At 33.4% G+C, this 15,560-nt stretch overlaps 1 protein-coding gene across 1 annotated transcript in view; it reads right to left on the minus strand.

Moving 5' to 3' along the window:
* Positions 1-15,560, minus strand: part of Trhde (thyrotropin releasing hormone degrading enzyme) — a 362,149-nt gene that overhangs the window by 63,028 nt on the left and 283,561 nt on the right. The window contains exons 11-12 of the mRNA XM_027929374.2: positions 10,742-10,875; positions 10,584-10,639 (exon numbers count right to left, since the gene is read on the minus strand). Coding sequence (XP_027785175.2) covers positions 10,584-10,639; positions 10,742-10,875 — 190 coding nt within the window. The remainder of the gene's footprint in view (positions 1-10,583; positions 10,640-10,741; positions 10,876-15,560) is intronic.

Below are 15,560 nucleotides of genomic sequence, written 5' to 3' on the forward strand. Positions count from 1 at the left end.
CATGGTACTCTTTTTTACTTCTCTTCAGTTTCTTCTCAAATACTAACTGGAAAATGAGGATTTTCCTGATCACTATATTTACAATAAACTTCTCTATATCTCATCTCTAAGTACTTATAAACATTTCTTTACTTGGCTTTATTTATTGTTTTACTCTGCATGTATAGTCCCTTGATATATAGTTAATTATTTTCTTGATGATCTCATTGGAGTCATTCTGCACTATAAAATAATCTCTATGAAGAAAGTGACTTTGCTATTCACCCTATGCCTGTAACACATCCTGGTGCACAGTAGGTGTCTTTTAAGTACTTACTGCATAAATAAACTATCACTGTCATTGGGGCATTCTGAATTACCATTTCTATCCTTTTCTACATCTATTTTTTTAATGCCCACGTATTTCCAAATGAACAAAACTGTTACATAACAAAATGATATTGCTGACTTTGCATAACAGAATTTACCATCTGTGAATTACTCTTGAAAGTTGAGCATCCAAAATTAAAATAGAAAAAATCAACCCACTAAAAGCCCTGTGAAGTGCTTCTCGCGGTTTTCCTTTTACCTGTTTGTGAAAGGTGCTCATATCACTTATTTGTAAAGGATAAGGAGAGCACAATTTATTTTAATATCATATATGTATACTTTAGAAACTGATTAGCTTATCTACACTGAAAAATAGATGTTGGATGATAATAACACATACTAACCCTGCATATAAATATACAATGATTTTCTTCCTGGCTTCTAAGCATATTTATAATAATAAAACAGGATAACAAATAAGGAACATCAATTTCTACCTTACTTTTTACTTGGCTTATATTTGAAGTAAGTATATATATGAGAATTTCTACATGGTTGGTAACTTTGTAGTACCACATGTGACATAATTTATGAGTACAAAATAATTATCTTAGTAATATGTTCCTTCCACTAAGAAAATCACTTGAATTTATTTCAACTGAACATCAACTATGATCTTCTAATTTTAAAATTCTATATTACTTTTCCTCATATTATAGTCGGCATGAAAAGTAGTCTTTCTGAGGCCAAATACAGCAATTTCATGAAATAAGTATCATGGTCTGTCTTTGTTATCCAACTACCCTTAGATCCATGTAGCTATCATCTATCTCTCTATCAACAAACTCATTAATGTTCATGTTCTCTATATAATTTATAGAAATACTCTACATGTGACTTTTGTGATGAATGAAATGCAAATTTTATATGGATTTCTCAACTCTCCACACTTCTAAGAATAACTGATAGTCCATCTATGTCAAAATTCAACAGAATTCAGAAACATTTGAAAAGTTGGATCAGGAAACTTAAGAAACTCTACAAAGAGGGAAATTGAGAAATATAATAAAGTAGGAGGCCAAATGCCTAATTGCTACATTTTTATAAAAAATTTAATATCACTATCTGTTTAAAAAGGATAAGTAAACTTTCCCTTGAAATGATAAGGGTAAAATTTATGATCTGCCCTCAGCTTACACAATTAATTTCCAATACATCTGGACATTGGGAACACAAAACCTATTAATTTTCACCTGAAGTTCTCTATTTTGGCATTTCTGAAGCATCCCTATGAACTCTGCACTAATTTAGAGTTAGCATCCACATAAAGGTCTCTGATGCTCAATCATTATTCTCTTTAGGGCCCATTAGTCTCACTTGAATTTGTCAAATATGAACTTTTCAACAGCATGTTTTCTTTATTGCAAACTATCTCTCTCTCTCTCTCTCTTTGCCCCCTTTTGGCTAAGACAACTACCTGGTGTCTTAGAGAGTTGAGACTGAACTTCTGTTTAATCCATACCCTAATTAAGTGAACCACTGAGCAACCAAAGCCTCTGTCTATCTCCCCTTTCACAGGCAGAAATCAAATAGGCTCCGGCATTCCCAGTTCAGGAAGGAAGAATCCAATCTGTGATTCAAATGTGTTCCAATTCCAGAGTTAGCCTGTACTCATATCTTAAAACAACATCAAATAAGCGCTGGCATAGTAGCAAGGAGTCAGGTTTTACTAATCCGATGTTTTCTTACACCCCAGACAGTGAAGGCCTCTTCACTGGTCCTCCATTCCACATAAGGACATTTGAAGCATTCTACACAGAATAGTTCAAATTGCATGCAATTAAGGGAGAGCATCATGCATTTCAAATCATTTCCCAAGGCTTTAAGATTTGCCACATAAGCAAGTGTGTGTTTCTGTTGCACAAAACCCTGGGACCAAATTTCCTTTCTTTTCTCCTCTGCCCCAAATTATCACCTCTTCATACTGAGACATGTTTATTTTCATGGCAAATAGAAAATAATATAATAACGTAAAATACTTATTATCGATATAATTCATTATCACTATTCTAGTTTCTTTGTCAAAAAAAGTATTGCTACCTTAGGTAATTAACAGTTGAAGACAAAAATAGATTTGATGAGTTCTGGGAAAAAGCTATGGGCACTCTTTATCACTAGCTGATTAGCATATTTGCTAAGAAAGATAATTATCAGAAAGGCCCCTCTGAATCTGTTCTGAAGTGGGAAAATATTATTCTAAGACAAGGCAGTAACTAATTACCTCATATAAGTAAATATATATGTAATTGTATTTAATACATATGTTCTTATATTGCTCATTTTAAAAATACTTCCTTAAAATTTCTCAAAATAAAAGTCAAAGGAGGAGTTGAGGCTGTATCTCAGCAGTGGAACACTCACCTAGCATGCCTAAGGCCCTGTGCTCAATCCAAGGACTATACACACACATAGACACACGCACGCATGCACACACACACACACACATACACAGAAAAAAAATGAGAACTGATAATAACCAGATTAAATTTAAAAATCTTGATAAAATCAGACTGTTACATTGACAGGTCAAATGCCAAAAATAATTTAGTTTAATTTTCTCATAAACTAGATCTACCTCAAAACTTTCATTTTCTTCTATAGGAGGCTAGTGTGCCCCCTTTAGGCTGGGTCCCTATTGGACTTTTCACATCAATCATAAAATAAGCAGTGTCCATCCTCATTGCAGAAATAAAAACAAATATTATTTAACCATGTTGCATTTTTTCTTAGAGTTGGAATTAGAATGTGTGGAGATATATGTTTTGTGACAACCCCATAAAGGAGTCTGTATAGAAGGAAATCAATACATATGGGGAATTTCACTAAGATACGCAGAAAAGAATTATGTGCAGTCATTTTGGACCAGTGTATATGCTGAAAAGGTAGGAAAGGAATAGAACAGAAATAACATTCATTGAGTTCTACTAATTTGTTATGCTAGGCCAGTATGTATATGATCTATTTAATCCTCATAAAAACTCCTAATCAAACTGTGAGTAATTCACACAGTTGGAATTCCAATTCTATCTATCTTGGTAGCCAAAATTCTTACTAATTAGGAAGAAAAATCAAATTAAACAGAATTGGGTTCATGTTCAAAATGTAATATAAAGAGACAGGCAGGATTGAATTTTGGGAATGCAGAAAAGATTAACATACAATATTTTTAATTAAAAATGAACTAAAGGAATAACAAAAAATAGCTTTTAGAGGCTATATCCCCATACCAGCTAAACAATTCCAAGCAATAGTCATGCACTTATATCTGGGACACTGACTGATCACATCCAGGTCTATGCAGATGGCAACAGTCAGGTAAATAGCAAGAGCCAAGCAGAGGCTAGCTTTCCCTCCAGGTGGTGGCCCTGGATGGGGGCAGAGGAATTGGGCTTTCCAAACAGGGAGGCTCTACTTAGGAAATATACTTATGAGAAGAATGCAAGGAACTATACTATTATTTTAAAACTAATTGGTCGGCAATGGTTGCCTTCTTGACTCCTCTTCTATGTTGTAATTATTACCTTTATTTTTTCTGTGAAATATCAATCATAATTCTATTTGTTACCTACCACAACAAACATATACTGACCATCCACAGGGTTATGGCACATCTAAACTAATAGATAATCTCACACACTGCTTTTGAATAAAGATGCAAATAAAAGAACACAGAGTGGTGAACCTCAAAGGTTCCATACTTTAGAACATTTTTTTTTTACAAAGGAGAGTTAGAGTGATAAGCATAGATTATTTGCTGGGTTAATTCCAGCTTTGATTGGCAAACTGTTACAGTCTTCTGGGACCAATCTTGAAGACCGGATTATCTCAGGAAAGTATTGTGACAAAGGGTTTTATATGACTTTAAAATATGATGTGAATTCATAGTGAATAAAAACAGTAGTGAAGATTACTTAAGACACTCTAAATCTACAGAAAATCCGAGGAAGCTGGCACATCTGAGTAGCCATGTCTCTGGGTAGAGAGCAAAAGGCACCAAGATTTGCTTCCAAAACACTGAAAATCAGTCCAGCCAATTCGTACTAGAAGAATTGATTAGCTCTTGAAGAAACTGACATGTGTTGAAATTGTACGGTTCTAAATGACCAGAATTAACTTCTTTCAAACTTGTTAGGCACAATTATTCCTTGCTGAAACAACATATTTATTTTTTCATCCACTCTATCTTCCAAAGTTCCTGATTTCCTCTAAGAGTATCACAGCTGTTCTAGCTTGAATATGCAGAGTGATGTCCAAGGGTCCATAAGTAGTGTCTATGGTCCTCACAGTGGCAGTATTTGGAATTGCTACAGGCTTTTAAAATGGGGACAATGGAAGGTCCTTGGATCACTGGGGGCATGTCTCCAAAGAGGACCTAAGACCCCCCATTCTTTCTCTGTGTCTTTCTGCTTCCTGGCTTGTGATGTGAGTAGGTGCTCAGATATGTATTCCTGCCATAAAGTGCCACTCTAAACAGAGGCCCAAAGTGACGGGGCTGCCTGATCTTGGACTTGAATCTCCAAGTCCAAGAGCTGAGTAAACCCTTTCTCTCATACATAAGTACCTCAAGTATTTTACTGCATTATCAAGAAGCTTATTAGTACAACAGCATAACTATAAAACCTACAAATATTTTCCCCCTTTTCTCGGTCAACACTTGCTATGGGGAAATAGACTGGCATTGCCTATTGGCATTGTGACTAGAGTTGCAGATCATTATAGGTTTAGAAGCCAAGTTATCTTGCCAGAAAATATTGCCATGGCTGCCTCCAGGGCAAACTGCTGAACATCTTAGAATTTTGTGGGGTTGATATATGCCAGTATGCCCATTTGAACCTCAGGGTGTCTCCTAATTGTTTAAGAACCCTCTAGCACCTGTCTCTGCTTGAGAAAATTTCTGAGATTCTAAGACTGTGACTTTTTTACAGTCATAAAATTGAATATCTGAGATGATGACATTAAGCAATAAGAATAAAAATGTTTCCAAGTATTTATAACTGATTCCTTGGAGTCCTGATCACTGAATGACCAGTTAATGAATGACTCCAATCCAGTGGAGGTCATGCTTACTGAAATGACGGGTCCCAATTAATTCAAAGGTGCTCTACCTTCAAAGGGATGCCTGTCTTATATAATACCATAAATAGCCTTTGGGTCTCAAAAGCAGAGGAATTCACATTGTTATGTGTGTCAGAATCACTTGAAGTACTTAACAGAATGAAGGGTCCCAGGCTTCAGTAGTCTGCAATTTTAAAGATAAAAGCTCAGGTGATTTTGATGCAGGTAGCCTCTGAGGTCATGCTCAAAGAAGCACTGTACCGGTATATGCAAAATATTTACAGCAAAAGGAAAACAGTTACCTCAAATTCATAAAAAGATAAGTTATTCCTATCCAGGAATCTGAGGTCACAGGAATATTCAGGTTTTGATGTTATAAGTACATTTTACAAACCTATTCAAGTTAAGTTTGGTCGTCTAAATGGACATCTTGGAGGCAGATCCTCCTAAATAAATTATTTATGAACAAGTAAGTATTTTAAATTATTTGGAAATTCTTAGTAAATTCCTTTGAAATCTCAGGGTTATGTTTTAAAACAATCACAAAATCAAAAGGATCACAATTTGTACATGAAGACCTGAGAGCACTAACCACAATGGGAGTTATAAAACTATTTTTAATGTATGAGATGCTAAATAAAACAAATACATAGACTTAAACAAATTTGTACTTTCATTTGGAAATTTAGACTGCCTACACTCACAAAAAGGATAGTTAAATGCTAATTCATGTAACCTACAAACATCACCTAGTTTTGTAATCCAAGGCTATTTGCTATAAAAGCAGATCAAACCTACCAAGTGATATCAAAATACCTCTCTTCTACTTAGCACTCTCAGGCATTAGACATTAATATTAAAACATTTTCTCCTACAGAACTAAAACACAAATTTGGCCTAAGAAGGTTACAAATTTGCTTTAGATTTAATGCAGCACAATTTAAAAGTCTCTAAGAAATTTTGCCATTCTCGAGCAACAGGCCTGCCTTTAATGCCTCTGGAGATTTGTAATTCTCAGAAGTACCTGGTGTAGTAGTTCCCCAGAAATCCTCATCCCAAGGACAACATCTGTGACTCCACCCTCAACAGATTTCTAAAGGACAGCTCAAAGGAACATGTTAACTCACTCTCTAACCTTGAGTCAACTAGCATATGCCTGCAGGAATGGTTGAAAATCCAGAAATATACTCTAGGCTTTCACTGGGTTGTAACAGAAAGAAAGATAAAGACTCCCAGCTCATTACAGTAAAATATCCTGAAAATGCATTCAGACAATTTTTACCATTTATCCATGGCAAAGTATTGCTGAAACTAAGACTAATTTAGAGGTCTTTGGGGTGTGAATTTTTAAATGATTGCATGTCAGAAAGGTATAAAATGAAAGGGTTTCAAGGTGACTTTTTTATGTCTCAAGATGTGCATTTGTTACTCATGACAAATAGATAATTAAAATCCCCAGCCTCAGGGATATGAGAAATATAATCTTTTGGATATAGCCACTCTTGAAAGGATTCACAGTGAGTCACCGCTCATAGTATGAAACAATTTTCATTGGTTAGAAAGACTGAGAGGATAACTGTGAGCTAATTTTAAATAGCTTTTGGTCAATGGCAGAGGGTTGGAAGCATACAGCTAGCCATAAATCTTATTTTACAATAAACAATTTTATCACTTTCAAAATTCCATAAATATTTAATTTTAATTCTCTTACACACACATTCTAGTGGCTTAACAAAAGATAACCAAAAGCGTAATCATACATGAATATTTCTCCCAAATGAGTCTAATGCAAACAGCTACAGAATCATCTTTCTCTCTCTGTCTACCAAGTGCAATAAACTATACATTGGAATCAAAGTCTATTTTTATTGATAACTCTCATGAATCCATTATAATACACAAGTAAGAAAAACATTTTGCTGATACAACATGGTTCTTTCAAATAAAGAATAGGGATTGAAGAAAGAATTCAGAAACTTATAAAGCAGTGGACAGTATCAGAGGAATCTAGGCTCCTTGGTCAGCTTTTTGTACTGTTTAACCAAAGTAAAGTGGCCCTGTCTGTGTCACTATAATACCATGGAGAAATCTGGACAAAAAGGCCACCTTGCCAAGCTATCTCTCACAAAAGGTTTGTAAGTCATTTCTTCTCAAGTTCATTTATGAAATGTCAGCACATTACACATTTAAAGAACCACTATCAAAGTAGGAGAAACAGCTTCTCCTCAAGGTGGGTCAGGGTGCAGTTGCTTTTCAGACACATCGTACTATTATCTTCTGCAATAAGTGAAGAAATGGTCAACACATGTTTTGGAAGAAAATCCTTAAACAAGAAAATAAAATATCTTTGCCTATTTTCTTTTAGATTTGGAATTATTATTTTTTAACTAAGTGACATTTAATAGAAAATAAGGTAGAAATAGCAAATTTGAATGAAAGAAATTATTAAATTCTAAAAATTAGTTTGGCTACTGGGTTGTCAAAATTTAAAACACATGGCATATTGAAGTGAAGGATTTGAAGGAATTGGATTGTCTCATGTTATGGTTGACAGGGTTAAATAAGCCTTGGGAATATAATTTCTACTACTTATAAAAAATGTTACAGTCTTTAAAACCCAAATTCTACTTACAGGAATTAAACTTATTAAAATACGTGTGAAAGTTTATAGTTTGAAAAATTAACAATTGATGATCAATTTATATGATTAATTATGTAACAAGCATACGTCAGCACAATCCTGTACCAAAGATTAAATTAGGTCGTAACAATAAGAGGATGAGGCAAAGTGCTCCCCTCCAGATCATCTGGGAACTATCAGGGACTGGGAAAAGTACCTGGAAAGCAATGTGGCAGTAAGTGCTATAACACTAGTACATAAAACATCCCTTTACTTTTTCTGGAAAGACAGACAAGGTTGTGGTGAGAAAGGGTGAACAAAATAACATTTTTTTCAAGGGAATGGTAATCTTCTGGACAGACAAGGAGGATGAGATAGAAAGGAATTTCATGTCATAGGCAAACTCACTTTGACTTGAAGTCAAGGACTCTACTGTTTTCCTGTTTGAAGTTGAATTTCCATGTCCTTCCCACACTGCACCCCGCCACACACACACACACACACACACACACACACTTAAAAGCTGTGCAACCTTAAGTAAGTGGCTTAACCTCCATGTCCATGCTATAAAGTGTCAATAGTAACCACAGTCATTCCATGTGTTTCTTAAGATTGAATGAAGGTGGTCATTAACAAAAGCCTCAGCACAGTACCTTGCACATAAGTATATAAAAAATATTTGCTATTTTCTACTTATTAGTATTAAAGAACCCAAGGAGTACCTGATTTGTCCAGAAAATGGAAAGGAGTTTGATATATATTGAATAGCAAAATTACAAAAATTTTCAAGAATACAATAAAATGTAAATAGTTCCAAGTAAGTACAGGGCATTCACCTGAATAAATCTGATTTTATAATCTCAATCTCTCTCTCTCTCTCTTTCTCTCTCTCTCTCTCTCTCTCTCTCTCTCTCTCTCTCTCTCTCTCTCTCTCTCTCTCTCTCCTTTTCCTCAGTGCAGTATTACATTAAATAAACTCCTTCTGGCTGGCTGGCTGGCTAGCTGGACTCTCTAAACTTCCATATATATTACCATCATACCTAATGCTTTCTTCAAAGTCTGCATATTTTACTACACAGCAAAGGCTACCTCTTAGCCATTATCACACATCACACCTCAGCAGGGCTTTCTCCACCTCTATTATTTTTAAATTTTTCCCAAGAAGACCATGCTGTGGCATGAAAGGACCCTCCTTTACTTTTGCTGGAAGTGAGCTTCTGTTCATACTAAATGACTAAATGAAATTGGTACAATTTCATTAGAAACTTCCTTGCTGGTAAATTGTCCTTAAGGCTGTCACTCAGCAGGTAGACAAACGTGTGCCTGCAACATGGGCTACCTGGTCAGAATGAATTGCCAATACAGAATTGTTTACCAGATAAGAAAACAGTGCAGTCTCCTTAGTAGCAATAGAAAAGGAAAAAGTCTGGGGGTTTTGATTTTTTGTTTCTTTTTAATAGAAAATTACCTGGAATTTCTTCTTTTTCCCTTCTTTATGTGTTCTCCCTTCTACATTACTTATTTTTACAAAAACCAATCTCTGTAACTTGGTCCCAAACTTGACTTTGCTTATGTCAAAGTAATTATCAAGTCTTCTATATGTAAGCTCATTAGTTTTGATGGATTAGAATGCCACAGGGAATGATATGCTTTTTAACATACGGAAGAGAATTGAGATTTGATGGAGTACATAAACTGTAAAAGCAGTTTCAGGTTCCAGGAATGAAACAATGCCTATGCTAAGTTACGTTGTGTGTTCATCTCAGCACAGATAAAACTAACCAGTTTCACACAATTGCCTTAGGAGAAAATGTAAATTATGATAACCAGGTAAGCAAAGAGAAATTTCCATGTCCTAAGTTGTAGCTTGTAAAATGAAAACTATAACTGGAAATGAAAGAGTAAAAAATACTAAAAGAACTGTTTGCTATTTCGTTTCAAAGTACAATAAGTACCTTGAGCTTATTATTTCATTTGATGAGTGTTCAAAGGAATAACTGATTTTTACATTATAAATCTAATAGTGAAAGTAACACAATATTACTATTACCAATACAACTAAAACAAGATTGATAAATATTTTGTCCAGAACAGTCTTATCCTGTAGATATTTATATCTGTCTCACAGCTCAAGCTTTTCATAATGAATCACATTCCAAAGAATATTAATAAAAGATATACTGGCATATGTCGAGGAAAAAAATTGCTGATGCTTGAAGATATTTTCTATCAAAAGTTAAATATGGTACAATGGCCATTTTTTAGAGCCATTAATGAAATTTGGAAGAGATTATTAATCTCCAGAGTGTTAAATTGAACTTGCAGCAAAATTGATCAAGTTTTCCTGTCTTGGAAATACCCTATGGCTATTATTGATCAAGAATTTGGCACAGTGATTATAATTCATATCTAAACACAAAGATTGTGAGACAGAAATTATTTTTAATATCTTAAATTCAAAATATGCATACTACTCAGCTTAATACAGAAAATCTTACAAGCAAGAGTTTTTATTATGAAGATCCACAGTAAAACATACCTGGCCAGGCTAAAGGCATCGTCAATCAAACCTGCACGATTACTGACAGAAAGAACCTATGAGGCCAATCGGGGGGGAAAAAAAGGAATCATTAAGGATTAAAATTACAGGTGTTCACATGTCAAAGCACATTGCTTATGAGCAAGTCTAGAATATACCTCATGGTTCCTGATTAACTGATCAATTAATAACCTCCAGTTCCTCAGGTCATAGTTGACTCTGAAGTAACCCGTTTGATTGATGTTCCCCAGCAGCCAGCTTCCCTTGTCCAAATAAGCTATTCTGTGATGCTCTGAAAACAGCATTTTGAGAGTAAATAGATTTAGAAATTTAAGAGTTAAAATGGAATCAAGTATGTTTTCTGAACACAAGATGTTAACAAAACCAATCATTAAAAAGAAATGCTATCCTAAATATCTCATTGAAATCTACTCTTCAGTCAATCATTAGCATTTAGAATTGCTGAGAAAAACTTTTAGATGGTTACTCATTATTATCTCAGTTAATTATTTTCTTATAACAAATATTTTTGTTCTTGACAAAAACTACTTACCTATAAAATATTTTCTTTCTCAAAACAAACGTAACCTAGAAATACACTATTATATTCATGCAGCTTTCAATTAGGTTGTATGTGCACGTGCAGCTAAAATTAAACTGTGTTTAGATACATATTCTTCTTATTTTAATTGTCAGAAAGTGATTAGAACAATGCAGCCCATTTACTTAGAAGTCATCATTGTCTCCTGCCTTTTTTCTCTGGCTTTCATAGGACTACTCATAAACAACACACTTCTCCACATCATCAATAATGCTAGAAAAAGGAAACCACATTTGTTTAAGACTCTAAATTTCCACATAGACTTATAAACAAAGGTAATAAATTCTGCTTATTGAAATCACTTTGGAAAATGGTAATATATTTTTTACCAGCTAATTCAATGAACAGAAGCCAGTAAAAAATGATATAACTTCTTATATACTTAACTTTTTCAAATATGGTGGAGAGAGTGACCTACATTCACATGTAAAGTCAACCTTTACTGACATCCCAGAGGGAGGGTTATGATTCCAGGAATTTGGGTGTTAATCTTCAGGACTCATGCCTCTCGGAATTTACACTATGAAGTAGACTTTAGAAACTTACATGCATACACACATACACACAATCTGACATCCAGGAAGAAAAAAAAATTAAAACCAGACTATTATATTTAATTTCTACAATAACTCAAAATCATAGACTGTACCACAGAAGCCAGTTGACTCATATCTGAGTAACAGACACACCTTCAGTTCTTACTCCATTATCAAGATGTTAGCACATCAGAATACAAAACAGGAAATACAGTGTCCTGCTTTATTTCCTTGGAAGGAAGGAATTTACAAATGACTCTCTCAAGGAAAGGCCACACAAGGAAGGGTTTACCACAAGAACCACTGGTGGACATTAATAACCGTTTATTTCTCAGGCCTGTAATAGGGTGGGCTATTTCATACAATGTACCTAAGAGATTGCTTATTTTCAAAAGTCTGTAGTAAAACAAAAGTGCTTAAACCCCAATGTATATTAAATATAAAACTTAATGTTTCAGATATTATTCAGCTCTCAGTACCTTTAGAAACTGTGTTCATTGAAACAGATAAAGAAAAATGGTTCCAACAGACAAATCAGATTGACTACTAGAAAATAAAAATGGTTTCTCAAGTCTTTGAAGTTTCACAAACACATATTTTTAAACTTTTAACGTGTCATCCACACAAGAAGTTTTAGAATGTCACCTCAGTTTACAGATGCAAAAATTAGAACCAAAGTAACAAGAAAACATGATGTTTTAAAAAACTAAAATAATATTATAAGGAGAGGTTTTGATTAATCATGCCTGAATTCCTGGAAGAAAATTAAAACTTAAATATTAAAAATATTGTTTCTTCTGAGCAATCTTAATTTCTTCAAGTATACTAAGCTTTTCATTACAAAAATAATAAAATTGTGATTTAATTCACCTAAGTTAAGAGCAAATTTGATAATTTTCATTTAAGAAGTGTTTTTTTTTAAATTAGAATGTTAAAGCATCAAGTTCAATATATGAACACATGATTTAGATTTTTACAAATCTGCCGTGGTCATGAATTCCTATAATATTAAATCTATCCTTCAAGTTACTTCCTATTCACTTATTAGATAGCTGGCTTATGTTAAACCCCATGTGATTCATTTGGCTCTATTTTTTTAACTTATTCAATTCAAAGACGTACAGGAAGGATATAGTCAAATTAAAATCAATATGTATGTTAAAATAGGAAAACAATCCCTATGCTTTCTATATCTTCTAACCAGAATAAGCAGACAGTCATCTATTGTTTTTAAGTACACCATTATTGAATTTATAACTTAAACCTGAAGGTTATTACTATTCATGAATATTTTTATGCCTTTACTACAAATGAGATCTTTGAAGAAATGGTTCCCTGAAAGATTTTGTAATAGATTTTTAAATATCTTTTCAGTTCTAGTTAATTATATCCCTAAAATGTTCTTCAAATTAACTAATGGCAAGCAATGCATTTTAAAGAGATCTTTTCCAATGGTCTAATGAGGTATCATATTTGATGAGTACATAATAAAAAGTATGGAGGTTATATTTCAAGTGTTGGTAATAATAATTAAAAATTATATTTATATCCAAAATGGTCTGATTCAGACTACATCAAGGCACAAAGTAGTTGATATTTTATAAGATTTTTATATTTTATACATTTTTAGAATAAAAAGAGAAATGAAATTAGAAATTTATACCAAATATTTGCTGGTTGTATAACAATTTGAATTAAAATAATAATAACAATAATAAGGGTAACAACATGGGACAAACACACGAATAATAACATATATTCATTGCCTCACTGGACTATTGTGAAAACTGAATGAGATCATGTTTTGTGGAATCTTTAAAGAACTATGTGAACATATCCAAAAGCATCATAGTGAGTAACTGACAGATTTTCAAAGAAACCTACCAAAGTACTTAAATTCTGTGTGTGTGTATGGGGTGTGTGTGTGTGTGTATGTGTGTGTGTGTTTGTGTGTGTGTGTGTGTGTGTGTGTGTGTATATATAGTTAAGGGCAGAATAGAGTAAAAAGAAAAAAAAGGAAACTAAACTCCTAAATTTAAACTAAACTCCTAAGATAAAAAAGCAAGCTCCTTATCTCACTAACTGACTGTCACTGGGTAAGTTATTTCTGAAACCTTAATTTCCTCAAATGTAAAATGTAGATAAAGACAATACTCGTTTTTTAATGGTTTGTGAATCTTAAATGAGTCAATGTTTGAGGAAATCACCACAGCATTATGCTATTTTTAATGTTTTACATTAATTTTTAAGGATCAGTTTCTTTTTTATTTTGAATCTTTTCTTTTCTAACATTTGATGCTAAATTTATTTCCCTTGATGCACCATTAATTGAACAGCCAGTCAATATGCAAGCTACCGCAATTATAAATGTCTGAATACTTGGTATTTTCCTAGTAAGAATGAAAAGGATATTTCAACCTGATCTTAAAAACTTAAAAAGTGTTTTAAAAACTACTTTTAGGCTACAATGATCTTTGCCTTAACTTGGAATTAGATATTTATCCAAAGTGTTTTAAAAAACAAATTGCCAAGAACATATGATTAAAATCAAATGTATACATCTTATCCACCAAAGACTTTACCTTAATATCTTATGAGATAAAATCTGTATTATTACTGGCAGTGAAAATTACCAAAAAAAGATCAATATGGTTAATATAACTAAATGTATAATTTCTTTTCATATATGTTGATAAGAATTGACCAGAATATTTCCTTCATGTTTTTATGGAGGAAAACATGAAGTAAATACTGATCAACTGGTACTATTGATTAATTGGTACTGATTATATTTTAAACCAAAGGTAACATGACAACTTATAATAGGACATAAAAGTTAATGTCTTACCCCCCAAAACTCTTTCTGGTATTAGTTTTATTATAGGTCATCAGAATGAAAACTTCAAGATAAAACTGAATATCTAGGATATAATTGAAAAGGCAAAACAAAGTTTTCTTTTCTTTTAGGTCTCTCTTGTAAAAGTTCTTCCAGATTTTTTAATCTATCAAGTTTTAGGGAAGCATTTACTTAATATGAGTATCCCCCCACCAAGCCTCAACATTTCAAAATGTTCATATCAAACAGAAGATGCTGTTATGATTTAATGGACCATAACACACTATGCTCTGCAGTTTGCATATTGTATAACTTTGGGGGGAAGAGGGGTGTGCCATTCATGCCATAGTCTAGGCAAACAGTGCCTCCTAGAATTATGAGCTTCACAAATTGTGCAGCTGTGTGTGATGTCATATATATCAATACAGGCAATAGTTTAGGAGGCAAGCATGGTTTGAACTAATACACTGTTATTATTCCTGACTAACAATGAAAGGATATAAAAAAAAAAAAAACAAGCCCTCAAACATAGCCAGTAGTGGCTTTGGGTCAAAGAAAACTGTGACACTATTCTCAATTCTCGGTGGGATAAGAAGATACTATGAATAACACTACGGAAATAACTAGAGTTAGAGGAAATGGTCCCGAGAAATGGATGCTACAAGAATCAGACTTGCACTGACACTGTCTGCAAGTGACGTGTTGGGCCACTCCTGATGTTTGATCAATATGCCTTTATACTTTTTAAATTTTCTCCATTTTCATTCTACCTTAAAAAGATGAGTATTTTGCTTTATTTCTGAAGATAGTTCTATCTCATGCTCCTGGCTTTCCTAGGGTGGCATAATTTCATTCTAATAGTTGGAACTTTACAGTAATTGTTTTCATCATTTTATAACAGATTACATAGGTAAATAAAACAACCACATGAGTGGAAAAGAGAGGTATACAGACAAATAATAGAGTAGGTATAAATTCAGAATCATGCAATGAAACTATAGATT

The sequence above is a fragment of the Marmota flaviventris genome, chromosome 3 (assembly GCF_047511675.1).
Source record: "Marmota flaviventris isolate mMarFla1 chromosome 3, mMarFla1.hap1, whole genome shotgun sequence".
Lineage (NCBI taxonomy): Eukaryota > Metazoa > Chordata > Mammalia > Rodentia > Sciuridae > Marmota > Marmota flaviventris.